Source organism: Triturus cristatus, chromosome 1_1 (genome assembly GCF_964204655.1).
Source record: "Triturus cristatus chromosome 1_1, aTriCri1.1, whole genome shotgun sequence".
NCBI classification, from domain to species: domain Eukaryota; kingdom Metazoa; phylum Chordata; class Amphibia; order Caudata; family Salamandridae; genus Triturus; species Triturus cristatus.
In genome coordinates, this window is record NC_140579.1 from 386490545 (window position 1) to 386509612 (window position 19068).

The window sequence follows — 19068 nt, forward strand, 5'->3', positions numbered from 1 at the left end:
GTCATCCACTACTTTTGCCCCTTGCTTGCAATACCAATCGGGAGGATGCAGAAGGAGCCCTCCATCTCCTCCCAATGGGCTCTATCGTAGTGAGACAGGAGGCCTACAGAACCGGCAAGGCGCCAGTGTGTGGCTGCACTTGCAGCATCAATCTGCTTGCTTTCCTTATCAGGAGGCAGAGCATCCGTATCGGCCTGTGCTGCTGCCCTCTTCCTAGCAGTCATAACCACTAATGAGTCTAGTGCGGCATGACCCTGGAAATAGAGCGAATCAGAGGGTAATGGCTTATATTCCTTTTCAATGCATGGTTTCACCACGGAAGGTTTCAATGGCTCCTTGAAGACCTCAGGGGCGGACTTAATCATTGCATTAAGAGGCATTGCATAGTTTCTTCTAGGAAGTGATCTTCGGGGGTAGCGCACATCTCTATCTTATGATAAGCGGCTGCGCACTGAATGACGCTGTAATACGCCGTGGTGTCATTTGGCGGGGAGGCCATGGCAAGGACATGTTCTAGATCAGGTTATGTTTGAGGGGCTATATAGTAATCCTCCCACAGATCCTCTGAGGTACCCGAGTAGGCTCGGACTAAGTCTTCGGCTGAGGAATAAGAGCTAGGACTGTCATTATTGGAGTATGACTCCAAAGACCCTGTGGTGAAAGCATATGAGGTAAGGGAGAGGTTGAGGCGAAAGTGGTAGTGGTGGCGGCAGAGAAGAGGTGGTGCCTGGCAAGAGGGCCAAAGACAAAAGGGGCACAGAAGTGTATGATGGCAGGGCCTCATAGGCAAGTCTGTTTCTTTGGCATGGGTCTTCTCCAAGGCAGACATCTTGCCTGTGCGAAGGTGGATTATTCATTAGGCTCTAATGCAGCCTCTTGAGCATGGGTTATTCCGAAACATAGAGAGCCAGTCTCAGGTCTGAAGTTAGTTTCGGCACCAAGTGTCCTCAGACTCCAAGGCAGCCGATGTTCAAGGCTCTTGGAAGTCTTTTCTCCCCTATATTGTGTGGTTGTTACAGGGGAGGCAATGCATTTTTCACACACAACTACTGCACTGCTTAATAAAGTTAGGGCTCAGTAGAGATATATTGACTTGTTTTTATAGCGTCTGCATTTTAGCGCAATAGTGTCAGTCTGTGGGACTAGGTTTCTTCTTAAGCTCATTGATGGGTGCAAAAATACTGTGTGTATTCTAAAGGCAGCCTTACATGTATGTATTTCCGCTAGCAACAGTGAGCCAACCATTCTTCTATAAATGTAAGTGTTCATGATTTTTAAAGCATTAAACCACATTGGTAAGAAGTGAGAAAAAAAGCTTTGTTATGCAGGACCTCTTTATTCCAAAAATACAAGCATAGGTAGGTGCCCAAAGGGCTTGTCCGGTGGTGGCACACTAGAAAATAGCAGCGAAGGGTGACAACAGTACTCCCACGAGACATGAACTTGAGGCATGAACCAGAATCGAGCGAGGTAGATGGAGCGTTCTCGTGGAGCCTGCTCTTCTTCCTCCATGAGTTCCTCCTTGTCTGCCTCCAAGATATTGGAGTCTATTTACTGAGAACTTGGCTGGTGCGCTGAAAGAACGGGCGACTCACCCAATGCCCTCTTCTTCTGTGCCAAGGGGATCAGTCTCAACAAAGATATCCGGTATCTCCGCAAAGGATTTGGTCATTCTGCTGTGGGGCCCACTATCTGTCTCGGCACTGGCAAGTCTTGCTGCGACATACAGAACAGTCACAGTAGCTCTCGTCATATCTGGCACAAGACAAAGTTTGCAGACGGTGTGGAGGCCAGCCCATGGGTATTTAGAGTAGCACTGCTGGCATCTCTTGAAGAGCGTCTGTTCAATTACCTTGGATGCTCATTCTCCGAAGGGTAGTCTGGAGCACACAGTGGCACAAAAGTCAAAGAGGCCTGGTTGTACGACGACAATGGGCTTGAGGAATCATGACGAAAATGTGTTTAAGATTGTTCTCACACGGGCTGGAAGGGAACAGACTCTGCGGCCGCAATGGGAACCAACAAACTAGTCTAGACCGGGAGCTCGCTGAATCATGTCCAAATCTGATGACGGGGAACAAAAAATCCAACAATAGAGTTGGTGCCCATGCACATCCAAACCCAGAGGAGGAACCTTGTGACCCAAAATACTTCTTCAAAGAAAAACAAGTTGTAATGGTCCGAGCCCAACACTAGATGGCAGAAGTATGCAGAGCAGGTGCATCTATGGCCACACATGCTACAAACAATGCATCCGGCCACTAGGGATAGCCTACTGTTGCGTAAGATCCTTCCCCTTCTCCCATCCCAGGCCAGAAGGATCATGGTCCAGGTGCTCATTCTTTCTCGCCTGGACTATGGGAATGCCCTCTATCTGGGTGCCCCTCAATTTACCATCAGCAGGCTCCAGAATATTCAAAACTATGCTGCTCGCCTGCTTCTACAGATCTCTCGGCGACAGTCTGCGAAACCAGCCCTGAAGACCTTGCACTGGCTGCTGATCAGAGAAGGAATCCAGTTTAAAGCCATGTGTCTGGCTCAGAAAGCCTTCTGGAAGAATGGCCCTTCTGTCATCCAATCTTTGATTATCCCCTACCAACCCAGGAGGGACCTCTGCTTTGCAACCGCCTTCCGTTCACGTCCCAACAAAATAAGTAGAGCTAGATGTGGCGGACGATCCTTCACCTATAATGCATCTACTCTCTGGAACTCCCTCCCTCTCTTCCACAGAAACCCAATCTGCTTGCCTTTCAGAGGCTTTTAAAAACTTGGCTCTACAGAAACTGTATCTAACTCTCCCCTGCCCGGTTCATGGCTGTGCTGTCCGTAGCGCTGGGAGGCCTCAGGGTAGCCATTGCGCTTTATACATTTTATTTCATTCATTCATTCATTCATTCATACTGTGTCTTTGGGCCTGGTAATGGAGGGCTCAAACAGATCATAATTACATCAGGAGCATATATGTATCAGGTGCAAGCAAAGCAAAGACACGGAATCAGTCGTGGGCAGTACCACAACCTGGCCCGCCCAGCCCATGCAGAACAATGCTATCCCCGTGAAAACATAACCCAGCCCTAACTCACAATCCCTAAACCACAATCCCCTGATACCCAAAGTCTCTTTTCCTGACAGGCAGGGGTGTAGAATCCCTTGGGTCAGACACCCAGGACATATTGTTTGGGGTCAAGGACAACAGGTTTTCATGTTTGTCGTTGGGACAGGTAGGCCCAAACCCCTGCAGAACAAATCCTTTGGCCACAAGTTTACAATACCACATTATGGATCAGGTAAGGGCATTGTCTGCAGTTAAGGTATTAAGTTTTTGTTAAGGCTGTTAAAACTTTTATTCATGAATCACTGATACAAAGCCTTTATCAATAGGGTGAGCTCTTTAAGGAAATGTTGTACACTCCAGTGTAAAGATGTGTACACACGTTTGCAAAGTTTACCAATATGAAGCTACAGTAGTTCCTGGCACTGAACAAAACTACTATGTGTGCCGATATGCTCGTTGTGTAAAAAAAAAAAAAGAAAACACACAGAATGCGGTCACTCTCAGTGGAGCCTGCCGATGGACAGATGGATTTTAATAAAAACGAAAGGTCAGAACTACTTAAGGATCCAAATCTTAAAGAGTCACAAAAGCGCACCAGTGGTGTATGTCCTTCAATTAGTGCAGACTTACAGCTTTCATGAATTAACCGGAATTTACATAAGTAGGCAATGAAATCGTACTCCTAGAAAATATTTGTGAACTCCATTTTAACACTAGCAAATATGCATGTGTAGATTTGCTCATGCAAAAGTTCATGTTCCCACCAACCACTGTTTATCAAACTGTGGAAGACGTTTTACTGCTGCCCTTGCCAAGAGTGCATTTCCAACCTGTTTCAGTATGGGAAACAATTAGAAAAGAGATGGTGAAACCCCCAAACATGCAAGCTACTGGGTTTGCACAGACTCAAAAGGGCATCCCAACCATGAAACTAATTGCATACCGCTACTTTTAGGACCAATATTTAGATCTGTACAAAGGTGACAAAACCCTACCATAGTTTAAGCCCTGGCATAATCAGAGGCTATTATTAGACCTCTTATATAAGGAGATTGCTTCCATTTGTCGTCACTGCACTACATCGCACCAAAGGAACAAGTGGATTTGTTTTACTGGACAAGTCTATTTATGAAGCAACCTGTCCCATGGACAAGTAGATATTTTACTTTATTCCACACCCCTAGACACGTTCTGCAGGCTCTGAACAGGCGTGATATTGTTGGCCTTCTTGTGGGAGGCAAGGAATAAAGTACAAAGGCAGGCAAAGAACTCCAGGGTCACCATTTCAAGGAGAACGCCTGTAAACGAAGGACTTTGGTGCAGGAATACCAGCCAGAATAAGAAATTCTGGCCCTCCAGTGTCTCTGCACACATCTGCAGTACTCATAATGAGGGCAAAAGCGGTGTAAAGTGTTGTACGGGCAAAAGCTCCCTGGAACATCCAAACATATGTGACTGCAAGTTTTCCAAGTAGGATGCTCTCTTATCAATGATGGAGTCAATCTTAGAAAAAGCAAAATGCAGACCAAATCTAGTGTTCATAACTAGTCTATAACTGATCCTATTTAGCATGTTCATTTTTTCCTCTTAGTGTAAAATGCCACAGAGTGATAAAACACTTCACTGTGGTGTATCATTCTGGCTTTGCAGCAGACATGACAGTAAATTTAAGATGACATTACTTAAGGTAAACTATAGTGCAGTGGAGGCTCGCAGTAACCTTTATACAGGCGAAGAGTCTTGTATTATTCTAGTACAAATGGAATGTAGTTAATTTCAACAGGGTTTTGCTAATAATGGCATGTGGGATTTAGAAAGGATGGGACTTAAAATTAGCTTTTAAAACTTTAGGAAACCTGTTAAATGAGCAGCTAAAGGATATTCACAGATGAAGTTTTGGGCCTGTGAAAGAAGGGCTGTCTGTAATGAACTGTATATGGATGGAAATTGCTGCCAATAAATTGTTTTCCTTAAGATTATGGAAGTCAGTGAACATAGGCACGTGGCTTGGCAAAAGTGTTCCAATAGCCATGTTGTGAAACTAAGTCTTGTTGTTAAGTCTTTCACATATTGAAGATGCTGCATGTCGGAAACGAAAATAAAATGTAGGAGTTTAGTAAGGATGAGGGTATGTGTGCCCTTGGTGGAGTCTCCCTGGTGATGGGTGGCATCTTGTAAATAGAGGTCAAGACACGGAAACCAATGAGTATTATCTTGTCGGTATGGGCTCTGAGAAAAACATGCAAGATGAGCCTCAAATTTTAGTTGAATAAAGTGGACTAGGCTGTGTGCAGAGATACTAGATGAGGTGAAATATGACTGATTTCCACACGCATGCATTTGGGCCCATTTAAGCAGTTCTTTTGAGGTGCTACATGCAAACCAAATTTGAGCAGCATTTAATTTCGAGGAGGAAACATGCTAGACACTGCACTACAGAGGTGAAAAGCGTATTAGTTCCACTCTTAGGGACAATAAAGTGCAAGAGGAGAGAATAGGCCTCTGTATATGTATATATATATATATATATATATATATATATATATATATATATATATATATATATATATATATATATATATATATCAAAAAATCACTGGAGGGCTTGTACTTCCCCACAAGACTTTACCAACAGTTTCAGAAAACCTGGACCCAAGTTAAGGCAGCACAACTTAGTTCTATCATGCATTTCATGGCATTTTAGAAGATGGTGTCACTTGTCACTATCATCACTGAATGCTATCGAGAAGCAGAGGCAGACTAGTGTTAGTTTTCTGCTTTCATTCAGTCCTAAAGATCAATGCTTTGGTTACTGAGAGAATCATTCTAGAGTGGCAAAGCAGTAATTCATCGAAAGTTTGCAGCCAGTGGAAACTTGGAAACGGTTTGATGAGCTAGGGCGATGAAACAGGTACAGGAAGATATGAAACTCATACCAGCACAACTAGGAACAAACCTACTGAAATAAAGTTTTCCGCAATGTTGGTTTGTTGTTTTTCCAGACCGAAAGGTGTTGGCTGGTGTCCACTATAATCACAGGCCTCAGTCTCTACTGGACAAACTATGAATGAGCAAGGTACTTAAACGCAGCATTGTCAATGTTGGGTACAAGTTAGCAATTAAAAGGTTCTTTAATGTATTTGTCCCATCCAATTAGGGAAAATCAAATACCAAAAACTCTAATCTCCTCACTTCTTTGAATGGGCCTCAACCTATTATGATCGTAATATTCTAAACTTAACCCAGTAGCCATGAATGATGTGCGTTCAGCAGTGGTAAACACTGTAGGCAACCCTTTGAAACAAAGAAAGTTAGAGCAGAAACATTGAGCAAAGACAAACTTTGAATGATGGACTATGCCCAAATGATTTGATTTAAGTCCAAAATTGTTTTTGGAAAGCCATAAGTAGAAATGTACGCAAGATCAAATGTTTCATCTTATGTCCGTAGGTAGTAGCAGTACACCTTTCTTATTTCACTGGGAATATGTTGTCTTCTGGGAGTTCAACATATATCTTGAAAGCATCTGGAATCAGCCATCATTGAAATTCCAAAAAGTCTCCCACAACAACCATACAACCGAAACGTGCAGTGTAGATACTATTTGTGGTCTTCCAGTTGCAGGTAGGAGCATCTTCTCGTACGAGCAGGAAATTTGAGCACATCAATACACTGCTTTCCAGAAAAGCCATAGCAGAATTAAATTGTCAAAGAAAAGGTCAAGTCCATCATTCTAGTAAGGATTATTTTCGGTATGATCATAGAAACGTGTGTGGCTGTTAGAGGGGAGTACAATGAAAATTCGATGCACAACTATAGCTCTGCTTTATAACGCTAAGACTCAATACAGATACTTGTCCTTAGAGTCCACATTTTAATGCAATAGTCTCCTTCGCCGTGGCATTAGGTGTCTTTCTAATCTCGATGGTAGATGCAAAAGTACAGAATGAATTCCAAAGGCAGCCTAGTGTGTGTGTGCTAGCGAACAACACAGGGAGTCAACCATTCTTCTATACATCTAAGTGATCCTGATCTTAAGTGCATTAAACTCAGTTGGTACAAGGTGAACAAAGAGGGCTTTCAGTTATGGGTGTCCTCCATTCCAAAATGCAAGTATAGGTAGGGGTACCTGTTAGGGCTATTTTTCTAATGAGAAAATTGTACCGAGAAGAAACAGGATCGGTTTGACCATTTTAACTCCGATTGCACTACAAACTCCCAAACGATGCTGTACTGAGACAGCTGACGCACAATCAAGAATTTCAGGGCTGGGAGGAGCCTAGCGCGTAACCAAGATGGCCGCGTAGGCTCAAGGCTCCCGAGGGCCTCCGCAACCTCCCACGTCTATCCTGAATTAATCCTGGTTTTGTCGACGGGCTTTTGTTGATGAGTTTGAGCTGAGGTGCCATCCGTTCTCCAAATTCAAATCGGGCTCGGGGAACCGGAATGGTTGCGATCTGAAGTTTACGGCCTGCTCCTGCCTTGGTCCCGAACTCGAGTTGGTGAGGTGCCCGGGTACGAAGTGAACAACAGCGGCATGCAGGGCCTGGCCTGTCACGTACCCCGCACTTTCACTTTCGTTTTCGAACCTGTTTGCTGACATCGGCTGCGGGACCTTGATGTTCCAGAGGAGCGTAGATGGTGGTGTGTTTGGCCTGGATCTCGGACTATACACAGGCTACAGTCCGTGACGGCTGTGGTCCCTTGAATTAGCTGTCTGGTCCCTACTCCTGGGCTGGCAGGTGCCGATCTCCGTGGTCACCGGACGATGGCGGCGAGGCTGGACGGAGATAAGCAGAAACCCAAGAATACCCGGCGGGGAGTTTACACCCAGGCTAATAACATGGACCGCTATGCGCAGACAAAGGGATCCCCTGGTGGGTCGCATAAATCGCCGGAACGGTCCAAGGATGTCTCGGGCCTATCTGCTGACTTGACTTTGATAGACATCATGGGCGCCATTGAGGAGATGAAGGCTGCAGTGGGTCAGCAGTTTGATACCCTGGCTCGTAAATTGGATGCGGTCCTGATCGATGTCAATCTGGTCAGGGCGGATCTGTCTAAAACGAATGAGCGGGTCAATGCTTTGAACCAAACAGCGTCGAGCCTAACTGTGGACGTGGCCGCCCTGCAAACGGAGGTTCGTAGGTTACGGCTGGCCAGTGACCTAACTGACCGTCGACTTGAGGATTCCGAAAGCAGGGCCAGGCGGAACAATGTTCGTATAATTGGGGTACCGGAACGATCGGAGAACCCTGCTGCTGACCTTTTTGTGGAGGATCTGGTGGTCAACCATCTCGCACCCAAGGGGCTGAGCAAATTCTTTGCGGTGGAGCGGGCTCACAGAATTCCGGGTGGTGCGCCGAAAGTGGGTGCTCCCCCGCGGCCTATAATTGCCCGACTTTTTAATTTTCGGGACAGAGATGCTATCCTTCAGGCGTCGAGGGTGACTGGGCCGCTGAAATTTGACAACTCTAACGTCAGCTTCTATCCAGACTTTACGCAAGCGGTCCAAAAACAACGACTGGGATTCTTCAAACGGCGCTTGAGGGACATGGAGCTGAAGTATGCGATGCTATTTCCGGCCAGGTTGCGGGTTGAGTTCGAGGATCGCTCGCACTTCTTTGACCGGCCGGAGGCGGTTGGAGACTGGTTGGATACCCTGCCTCGGAGTCAAGATCGGGATGGTCAGCCGGCGGAGAGTGGCGAGGGTTCGGCGGAACAGGACTAGAACTCTGGTTCCCGGTGATGGACTAGGCTGGTGACGTTTTGTACCTTAGCTCTATGGGACTCAAGTTTGGTGAAATATGCCCTTCAAATGCTCGGAGGTTGTGGAGAGCATATTGGGGCCCTTTCCTCCTTCAGGGGTTCTTTTTGTGGTTCAGTATATGTTAGGGCGACAGGCACACTGCAAGTTGGGGCGGCTGTTTGGGCTCAAGCAGGGGTGCAGGGAGGGGGGAGTTGTGGTTTGGATATTGTGGGGGAGGGGGGGTGTTGGGGACTGTTTGTTTGTTTCACAAGGCAATGTGAGGTTAGCTGCTGATTTGTCCTGGTTGTGTTCTCCGGGATGTGGGCATCATGCACGGGAGCGGGGTGGGGGTAAGGGTTTGAGAATACTTTCGTGGAATGTGAACGGACTGGGGGATAGGATCAAGCGCGGGGTGGTGTTGCAGTTTTTGAAACGGAACTCGCCCGACATTGATTTCCTGCAGGAGACACATCTGATCGGGAACTCCTTCCATGCCCTGAATAGGCGGGGCTATCGCCTTGCTGTTCACTCTGGTTTCACTTCTGGCTCTAGGGGAGTTGGTATCTTGGTCAGGGCCTCTCTCCCGTTGGAGGTGGACGAGGTGCTCCACGATGATAGAGGGCGATATGCAGCATTGGTGGGGAGATGGGAGGGTAGAACTGTTTCGCTCGTTGCTGTCTATGTGCCACCGGGATTGCAGACGGCTACATTTGCCAATTTGGGGCGTTTGGTCCTGAGACTCCCTGGGGGGGTTCTGGTGTTAGGGGGTGATTTTAACGCTGTTGTATCCGGTATAGAGGACCGTCACCCCCCCCAAGGGATCTCCCTAGAGCCCAGGCCTGGCTGGGTGGCTTTCTAGATACTTTAGGACTTATAGATTGCTGGAGACTGATGCACCCGGGGCAGGCGCAATACACCTTCCATTCGGGGGCCACGGGAGTCTCGAGACTTGATTATATACTTATGCCGGCGTTCCAGGCTGGAATGATCGGGGAGGTGCGTCATTTGGACCGAGGTATTTTTACCATTCCCCTCTATTTTTGCAGATGGAGGTTGTTCCTGGGGCGGAGGGAAGAGTAGCGCCAATTAACCCCTGGTATTTACGTAACCCTAATATTCGCGCGGAACTGGTTGAGTCCATTGATCACTACTTCGACGATAATGTAGAGTCAGTGTCGTCTGCTGTCTCCCTATGGGAAGGTTATAAAACGGTGATCCGGGGGCATGCCTTGTCTCTTATTTCCCATGCTAGGAGGTGCGGGAGGGAAGAGGTGGTTCGCCTGGAAACTGACATCGCTGAGATGGAGGGGGATTTGGAGCGGGGTGTTACGGATGAGAAATTGTACGTTCTCAGCCTTAAACAGTCAGATTATAGAGCGCTGGTCACAGATGCTGCTAAAAGGATGAGTAGAGAGCAACAAGGACAACTGTATGATGTGGGAGATCAGGCCAGAAAGTTGATTGCTTGGTTGGACAAGAAGGAGAGAGCGAGTAGAGTGGTGCCGGTTGTGGAGAGAGTGGATGGCGTGTGTGTGACTGACCCGGTGGAAATTGTTAACTGCTTCGCGGATTACTTCCGTGGGGTATACTCTCCGGTCTCTGGGCGTTCGGAGGAGGACTCTCGTCTGTTGCTTAGAGATATTGCATTGCCGTCCCTCTCGGAAGCTGATAGCGTATTGATGGAGGCGAAGTTGTCGCCGGATGAGATTGCTTTGGCCATTCGCTCGATCGCTTCTGGTAAGGCCATGGGTCCCAATGGTCTCCCCATTGAACTATATAAGTTGCGTCCAGATAAGATAGCACCGTATCTCCGTGACATGTTCCTCGCTGCACGTGCGGCGGGCTCCCTCCCCCTTGACCAACGTCTTGCCACCATAGTTGTGATACATAAAGAGGGGAAGCCGCGAGACCGCTGTGCCTCCTACTGGCCTATCTCGTTGTTGAACGCGGAACCCAAAATACTGGCTAAGGTATTGGCCAATCGTCTGGTTCGGGTCGTGGGCGACTTGATTCATCAGGACCAGTCCGGTTTTATACCTCATCGTAATACCGCCCTGAACCTGAGGCGGTTGCATGGCGTGCTTGCTAGAGCGGAGTTTATGCGTGAGCCGGCCATCTTGGCGTCTTTGGACGCTACCATGGCGTTCGATACTTTAGAGAGTGGCCTTATATTTGGGCTGCGTTAGCGAAGTTCGGGTTTGGCCCTGAATTCATTGGGTGGGTAAAATTACTGTACGCTGACCCATTGGCGCAGGTTGTGGTGAATGGTAGGGCGTCGGCTCCCCTCGTGCTGGGGAGAGGTACGCGACAAGGCTGTCCGTTGTCGCCCCTCCTCTTTGCACTTTCTTTAGAACCTCTCGCTGCCTGGTTGCGTTGGAAGCCGTCGTTGCGGGGCATTAGATGGACGCCGGAATTTGAGGACCGTGTCTCCCTTTATGCGGATGACATCCTTTTGTATCTCACCTCTCCTCGAAAGTCGCTAATTGTATTGGTGGACGTATTGAATTCCTTTGGTCGTAATTCTGGCCTGGTTATCAACTGGGCCAAGTCATGTGTTTACGTCCTCTCAGGCGAGGCCCCCCTCCTGCCGCGGGGATGCCCTATTCAGATTGCTACATTGGGGTTCAAATATTTGGGAATCTTCATATCACTGGACCCCGCGGTCCGCTATGAGCGAAACCTTCTCCCTCCACTCCAGCGATTGAAGGCCGACGTCGCGAGGTGGCGACGGCTTCCGCTCTCGCCGCTCGGACGGGCGGCATTGTTTAAAATGATGTCGCTGCCTCGCTTCTTGTACGCTTTACAAAATACGCTAGATGTCGTGCCGGCCCGTTACTTCCGTGAGGTGGAGGGTCTTCAGCGCCAACTGTTTTGGGACGGGCGACCGAGGATCGCTCTCGCCAAGTTGACATTGCCTTGGTATGATGGGGGTGTTGCCCTCCCCGATATTAAAAGATACTATTGGGCGTCTCAGTTGGCTGCGGTGAACCACGGGATATACGGTCCTGCTTTGAATCCGGCCTTCGAGATGGATAAGTTATTACTTCCGGGCGGGGATTACAATAGGGCACTGTATTCGGCGACGCCGGATGCACGGTTGACAGGACCAACGCAAGTTGCGGTACGCGTGTGGCATGCGGCGAATGCTGCGATGGGGTGGAGGGATCGCTTGACTCGAGCGACGCCGTTGTATGCCTCCCAGCGCTTGGGTTGTCTGTGGAAAATGAAAGGCTTTGAGAAATGGGATATGATTGGTATAAGTAAGGTGGGTGACCTCTGGGCGAAAGGGTCCTTTAAAACGTTTGAAATGCTCAAAACTGAATACAAATTAAATGATAGGGAGTACTTCCGATATGCACAGGTCTACCATGCGCTGTGTTCGGTTTTTCCGGATGTTGCTGCTATCCCAGAATATTCCCCGTTGGAAGATAGGGTGTTAGATGGCTATGTGCCCGACAGCACTATTTCTCTGATCTATAAAAAACGTATTAATGATCGTACGGACTTGCTGACCCATCTGCGGGAGGCGTGGACGGCCGACGGATTGGAACTGGACGATGAGGATTGGGTATCGGCGGTGGCCTCCCCGAAAGAGGTGGCGATCCCGACCCGCCTTAGATTTGTGCAGCTGAAGATACTCCATAGAGTGTATGTCACAGGGCCTGGTTTGATACGTATGGGTTATTCGAGGGATGGAATGTGTAAGCGTGGCTGTGGCTTGTTGGGTACCTTTCTTCATATCCTATGGGAATGTTCGGCGGTCGTACGATTTTGGAACGGGGTACATACTGTAATGGAGGAGGTCACGCATGTCGCTTTGTTACCAGAGGCCAGGAGGTGTTTGCTGAATGTCTGGGAACCAAATGACTATAATGCGGCGCAGACGCAGTGGGTGACTTTGGGGTACATGGTGGCTAAGCGCAATATCGCACAATTGTGGGGTTCCCCGAGGCCGCCTACGATTTCTGTATGGAAGGAGAATATGGATTGGTGTATGTTCAGGGAAAAGACGGTGTATGTGGCGAGAGGCAAGCCTGGGAGGTGGACTAAGGTGTGGGGTCCATGGAACTCGTATCGTGGAAATATCTGCGCTCCGCCTCTGCCGCGAGAGGCCGACGTCGCTTTGTCCCCCTAGCCGCACATTCTACGTAATTGTGTATGCTTTGTCCTCTTCTCCGCCGCCCCCCACTACCACCTCCTGTCAAGAGTTATTCCAGTTAACGTGGATCTTCCCCCGTCCTGGGGAGCGCACGCTGCTATTTCGGACTCTCATTGCCTTGTTTGTGTGTTATTGTTTGTTTTTTAATAGAAAATATGAAACCGTCCTTTTTGATCGCCCTTGGACTGTGGCCGCGGCCTGTTATATGTGCTTACGAACTTTCGGGAGCATTTGCTTCTCGCTCATTTGAATGTATGGCGTTGCCTTGCTGGCTCCCGAGCTTTCTAGCGGCCGGCCCTTGTGGTTGTAGGCCCTTGTTTGTATCTTTTTAATGTGTAATAAAGGTTTCTTATAAAAAAAAAAAATTTAAAAAAAAAAGAATTTCAGGGCTCTTCTGTTATCTCCTGCATGAGACTGCTTTTAAGAATACACTGAAATAACACATCTTGTGTGGGCTCTGCTGGTAATACAGGCCTGAAATCACATAGTGAAACAACGGGATTTGAAAAACAAAATGCATACTATTTTTTTTTTAATATCAAAGGAAAAAAGGCTTGATGAACTTGGCCTGCTGTACTCTGGAAGTGTTCAGCGTCTTCCAAATACTGAAATTGCTGGAAAAGCCAGGTAATTTGGGGTCGGGTGAGGAACGTAATCAAGTCTAGAGATAAGAGTGGTGAAGCTTTTCATCTCCACTGGAACCAACTGTCTCCAGTTACTGCTTGCAAACTGATTCACTCTGACACTGTAGAGGGCAACCGCACACATTGCCCTGGAGAACTGCAGGTTTCCCATATAGCTGTCCGTGTTGGCAATTATGGAATTCTGTGGCTATCTCAGAGGAACGATCAACTGCTGTCATAACCGGCTTCTCATTTATACAGTCCGTGTACTTTGATTGCAGCCTACAATGGACCTCAAGATAAAAACAGGAAAACGAGACTCAAGAAAAGATGCACTGGAGAGACGGGTCCGACAAAGTAAAACGCAAGTTTTACAAAGATGTAAAGTCCCATGGCATTAAATCTGATCAAACTATACAAGAATCGTGAGCAAAGATCAAGTTTACTAGATCTGAATAAATATTATGCAAACACCTATTGTCACCGGAGTGCCGTTTAGAGATGGACAGAAACAAGAGTAGATTACGTAAAGACGAACCTATGTGTATACATTCAATTCTAGTTTCTAAATCTATCGCTACAGGGGACTCGCATTTTAATCATATTTAACGGAAACCGTTTTAGTGCAAGCAGTTGCCAGGAAACTAAAACAAAACATGTTTTTTGGCTCATCACTGATCAGATGAGAATTAATGTCATAATCATCGAAAATATGTACATGATTAAATTAGTGTACGATAAAAACAAAGGCAGAATTCATAACTGAGGACAATAATTCAATACAAGCTTTAAAGAAACACTCAGACAAGTATAATAGCCGTTTAATCTACTGTTCACCATATGTATATCTAAAGTGCAGTGGTGTTATTAAATGCCCTTGATAAAAGGACACTGAACCACGGGACTAATAAACGTATTGAAAAACTGTTGTGGTTCAAAGAAGCATAAATATACCAAAAGAAATTAGTCAAAAAGTTTTATGCACTACTTGAAGAGAAGTCAAGGAAAGAATGTTGTGTATTCAACTCTTATTACAGCAATATACTTTAAAAATAATTCACAGACAATTCCTAAATATAAAACTGCTTAGCTTGCAATATTGCACTAAAAAGTTAATCACACTTGGTGCTCAATCAGGTCCAGTAGAGGGGCTCCATATCGTTTTCAAAGTAACAGTAATAGACATGGGCAAAATCAATGTGTCTCGCCTTTAAAAGGGTTAATAAAACTTCTGGCTTTGCCAATGCTTATTGCTCACAGTGGAGTTCATCTGCAAAAAGGAAAAATGCTTGCGGCAGATGTTTAACAGCATAAGCAAATAAAACAATCCAATTATGCCAGCCCTAGCTTGATATATGCATGTGTATGCACCACTATGCCGGCAACCAATTATGTTATTATGAGTCAAAAACCTGCAGCCTGTTTTTTTAATTTCGATTGATCGAAGATGGCAGACTGCCATCTAAGAGCAGGATTTATTAAAGAGGCTAGCTAGGAAATTGCACCAGCTGTACCCAAAACAGGGAAGAGAAGCAATGGAGAAGGGGAAGAGAGAAGCAGCAACTGAACATTACAAAGCACAGTAGATCACCAAATATTCCAACTACAAAACAGTGAGCAGGGAGGGGGAAGCAACAAAAGAGCTGAAAAGAATGAAAATAAGAGATAAAAGGGATTGGGAAAAAAGTGAAAGCAACAAACAAGCCAGGTGGGGGGAAAGCAACACAGATGTGAAATGTAGCACAGATGGAGTTTTTTCAGCACGCATTATACATAATTCAAACACTTGAATTCGTTTGGAAGATACTTCTTTTTCATATTCTTTTTTTTATTATTCTATTTATAAAAAATGTTTTTTTTCTTTTCTATACTTCAAATGTAGCCAATGCGTTTCTCTTCAAGGCTTTATGTGTGGACCCTTCTTAGTATAATAATGTGGTATCATGAAATTAATGGTACATCCTTTTTCTTAAGAATAACTTTTTCATGCCATCCTCTGAAGCTCAACCGGAGCATGCCAATTCTTGATTGGGTGGTTCCAGCTTTTATTTTTACTCCACGGTTCCAAGTTTTTCAGGGCTTGTGGGAATAAGTTTCAGAAGCTGGTTACATATTATTTGAATTGTTGTTTGAGCCATTTGACTTGCTTATGTTTAAGGATGTTGTTCCTTATTGGAAGTTGATAGGGGCTGATCTTCCGGTTCCGTGCACTTTGAGTTAATTCTTGCCACGGAGGTGTTAGGTGCGATAGTGTATTGCCCCAGTCCCTTTAGTGTAAAATTGTCCACAGATGTGAAATGTGTAGGGAAGGCAGTCCATAGGCAGAGAGCTCAAGAAATCACATGTTCACCTCCTGGCATACGGAAAGCAAAAGAAAAAAAAAGTTGTTCGCTGAAGGCAAGCAGTGAAAGGATACAAGACTACCAATCAGAAAGTTTGGTACAGATGCTACGCTTTCAGATAATGGAAATACACAAGAAGAGGAAGGAAAGCTATCAAATAAGAAGCAACCATACAAAGGAGATTAACATGAATATCACCAAAGAAAAGCAATGAGATGACCCAAAGCCCACTGTAAGGATTGCACACAAGTATTTTGACATTAATAGCTAACTGAGGAAGTAAGACCTAAAAAGTGCTGCCAGAGGGGTACATATACAAGACTTCAGAATCCACGCCCACACTGCCAAACTTTTATTGAGTATGCTAAACCTCATTCCTAGTGAACGGCCTATGAAAAACGATTTCCACCAGTGCATGAGGATGAAACAACTTCAAAAAGGAACATACTCATTAACAGAAAAAGGTTTTCCTCTGGTGAAAAAAGAAAAGGACATACATCTTCTGTGTCTTTCACCCGTAATATCTGTTCTCGTAGGTCTTGCAGATCATTAAACGTGGACTGTGCTGTGATAGAGTACACTAGTGCAAACCCTTGGCCATTCTTCATGTACAGATCTCTCATTGCAGTGAATTGCTCCTGAAAGAGAAGACGAACAATGAGCAAAGAGAAAACTGCTTGAATAGAAGAAGTTTGTTAAAGCTTTATAATTCATTATGAAAATTAATGGAATAAAATATAACCCCTCTGCTCGCACGCCATCTGGAAAACAGAACTCTAAGAGACATACCTATACATTTAGGAGAGTAAATAAGTACTATGCGATGTGCATCAAAAAGTCAATATTTAATATGAGGTACAGACTACAGAGCTTTTGACCCCATTAACCGTAGGGAGATATAGGGAATATTGGAGGGAGAACTACCACCCCAGTCTTACATTATTCCTCACATTCAAATCACCAAAGATGGAAGGTAGCAAAACGGTTAGTGTGGCAGTAATAAAAGGTGGTGATGAGACAAGAGAGAAGTGACTATGGTGAATTAGCAATAGGAGAAAAGAAAAAAAATGGGCCAAACAAAAATAAAACTACAGTCCCAGTTATGAATGACTGCGAGGAGTATCCCCAGGTGAGATACCACTCAGAGCAATTCTAACTTTACCCATGGTCTCAGGTCCAGGATTACCAATTCAAGACCAAGAGGCATCAGGTACATACTTTTCAGCAGAGCAGTAGTGACTAAGGGCAATCTCAAATGGGCCTTTAGCTCTTAATGGAGGGGGAGGGACTGAGGGGAGCATGAAATGCTCCCTTCACCCAATCTGCTCTTATCCACCCCACTCCAGCCTACCCACAGGACAGGCCTTCAAGAATCCACTGAAGCATTTACCACCTACTCCAAGAGGATGATAAATGTGCGCAGATTAGGGCCCATCATTTAACTCGAAGTGGGGGAAAAACGTGCAGATGCCGACCCTCTATTCCCAAGGTCACATGCTAATACCCATTCTGAAGGAAGTAAAGCAATCTGGACGATACAAGCCTAAGATTTTGTACCTCCGGTATAACCATGTCTACATTTGGGTACATTCTAATGAGAGCCAATGGCACTGGCAACAAAGAGCAACAGTCGGGAGATAATGGAAATACACATGAATTCTGGTCATGTGTGCGCCACACACAACCACTCCCTTGCTTACATGATTTATGCTGGGCTCACTTGGGCAGCAGCTGCCAGGACGCAATGTTTCTATCTATATGCCAGCTAAGCAGCCAACAAGGCACCATGCTACACACTCTGCCCATAAGAAACCCACAGAGCACCTCCTCCAGGTTCCTCTGGTGTGACAGGAATATAAAGGAAGCGGATGCCTGCATGCCCTATATCATTCTAGCAGCCAAGGGAGCAGAAGGCGAGATAGGACTGGTGTGAACAAAGTCCATTTATCAAGTTAAACCAGATTGGTCGCACACTGCTACACCTACCAGGCGTGTTCCCCCAATGAAAATGGTCCCTGAAGGTCAGCGTCGGCGGATACACCTATGCTCGAGTGTGAATGCAAGTATGCGTGGCGTGTGCCATCCCTGGACACGTGTTTCGAGGTAGTTGCCTCTCGTCAGCAGGGAGTAGGAAAATGTGTGGGGTTGCTGTGTAAGCTGCTAAAATCGTTATCAGATCTAGTACCTCTCGTAGCGCGCAGGTGCGTCCATTTATCACCTTATCAGAAGGGCAACATGGTTGGTCTAGTATCGCCATGTGTGCAGGAAATCTTTGGCAAGCGCCTACCAAGCCTAGTGAAAATTCAGACCTACGACGTATCTAACTGTTTTAGTTCTGTTTACCTACATGTTTAGGAACAAGCATTTGCAATGCAAAGGGTCTCTCCTTTCTGAAAGTTAGAGCTATTGGCGTTGTACATGTAACTATGTTTTATATGTGTGTTATGGAGTGCAGTGGATATATATGGTGTGTAGTGGAATTATGTGATTCCCATCTAGATAATGTGAGCATTTAAAAAGCAGAGGTGTAGTTTAGGATGGCTGGGTTGGTGGAATGATAGCTGTATTAATGAAAGCCTGAATGGATGGATGGATACCTGCATGAGTACATGAATGGATGTTGGCGATTAGATGAATGAAAAGATGGTAGGTGACGCATGGGTAGGATAGTTACAGATGGCTGGTATGGAAACAGAAAAATGGATATATAGGCAAAATATTCATAAAAAGAAATGGTAATACTTTATTGGACGTTTGGTCAGAACTGGACGAATTCCATATTACTAAATGTGTGCCCTAACTGCATAATTAACCATGAACATTTGTTATTGAAACTGTTTATGTATCACTTTTTGTAAACCCACAATGACAGGAATAAGAAACAAGGTCATATTCATTTTTTATGTTTTGGCTAGCGTGGCTGCACACATGCGCAGCTCGCTCGGCGAGATTTAAGGTCTTTGAGGAGTTTCAGCAAAGGGCTTTAAGCCCCGCCCCTCTTTTCCATTGGCTGGCGTCACCGTTTAGCTAAACGGTGACCAGCCATTGGAAAAGAGCTTTCTATGTTGACCCCCTCTGGCTCTTTGGGACGGCCTACTTGGACTCCCTCGCCTGCTTTCCTCCAGTCACAGGCGAGTCCA

The 19068-nt window shown here is 45.9% G+C and overlaps 1 protein-coding gene across 4 annotated transcripts in view; it reads right to left on the bottom strand.

Annotated features, from left to right (window-relative positions):
- Positions 1-19068, bottom strand: part of LOC146870265 (ras-related protein Rap-1A) — an 807328-nt gene that overhangs the window by 157597 nt on the left and 630663 nt on the right. For all 4 annotated transcript variants that reach the window (XM_085632803.1, XM_085632843.1, XM_085632830.1 and 1 more), the window contains one exon: positions 16426-16566. In XM_085632803.1, coding sequence (XP_085488929.1) covers positions 16426-16566 — 141 coding nt within the window. The remainder of the gene's footprint in view (positions 1-16425; positions 16567-19068) is intronic.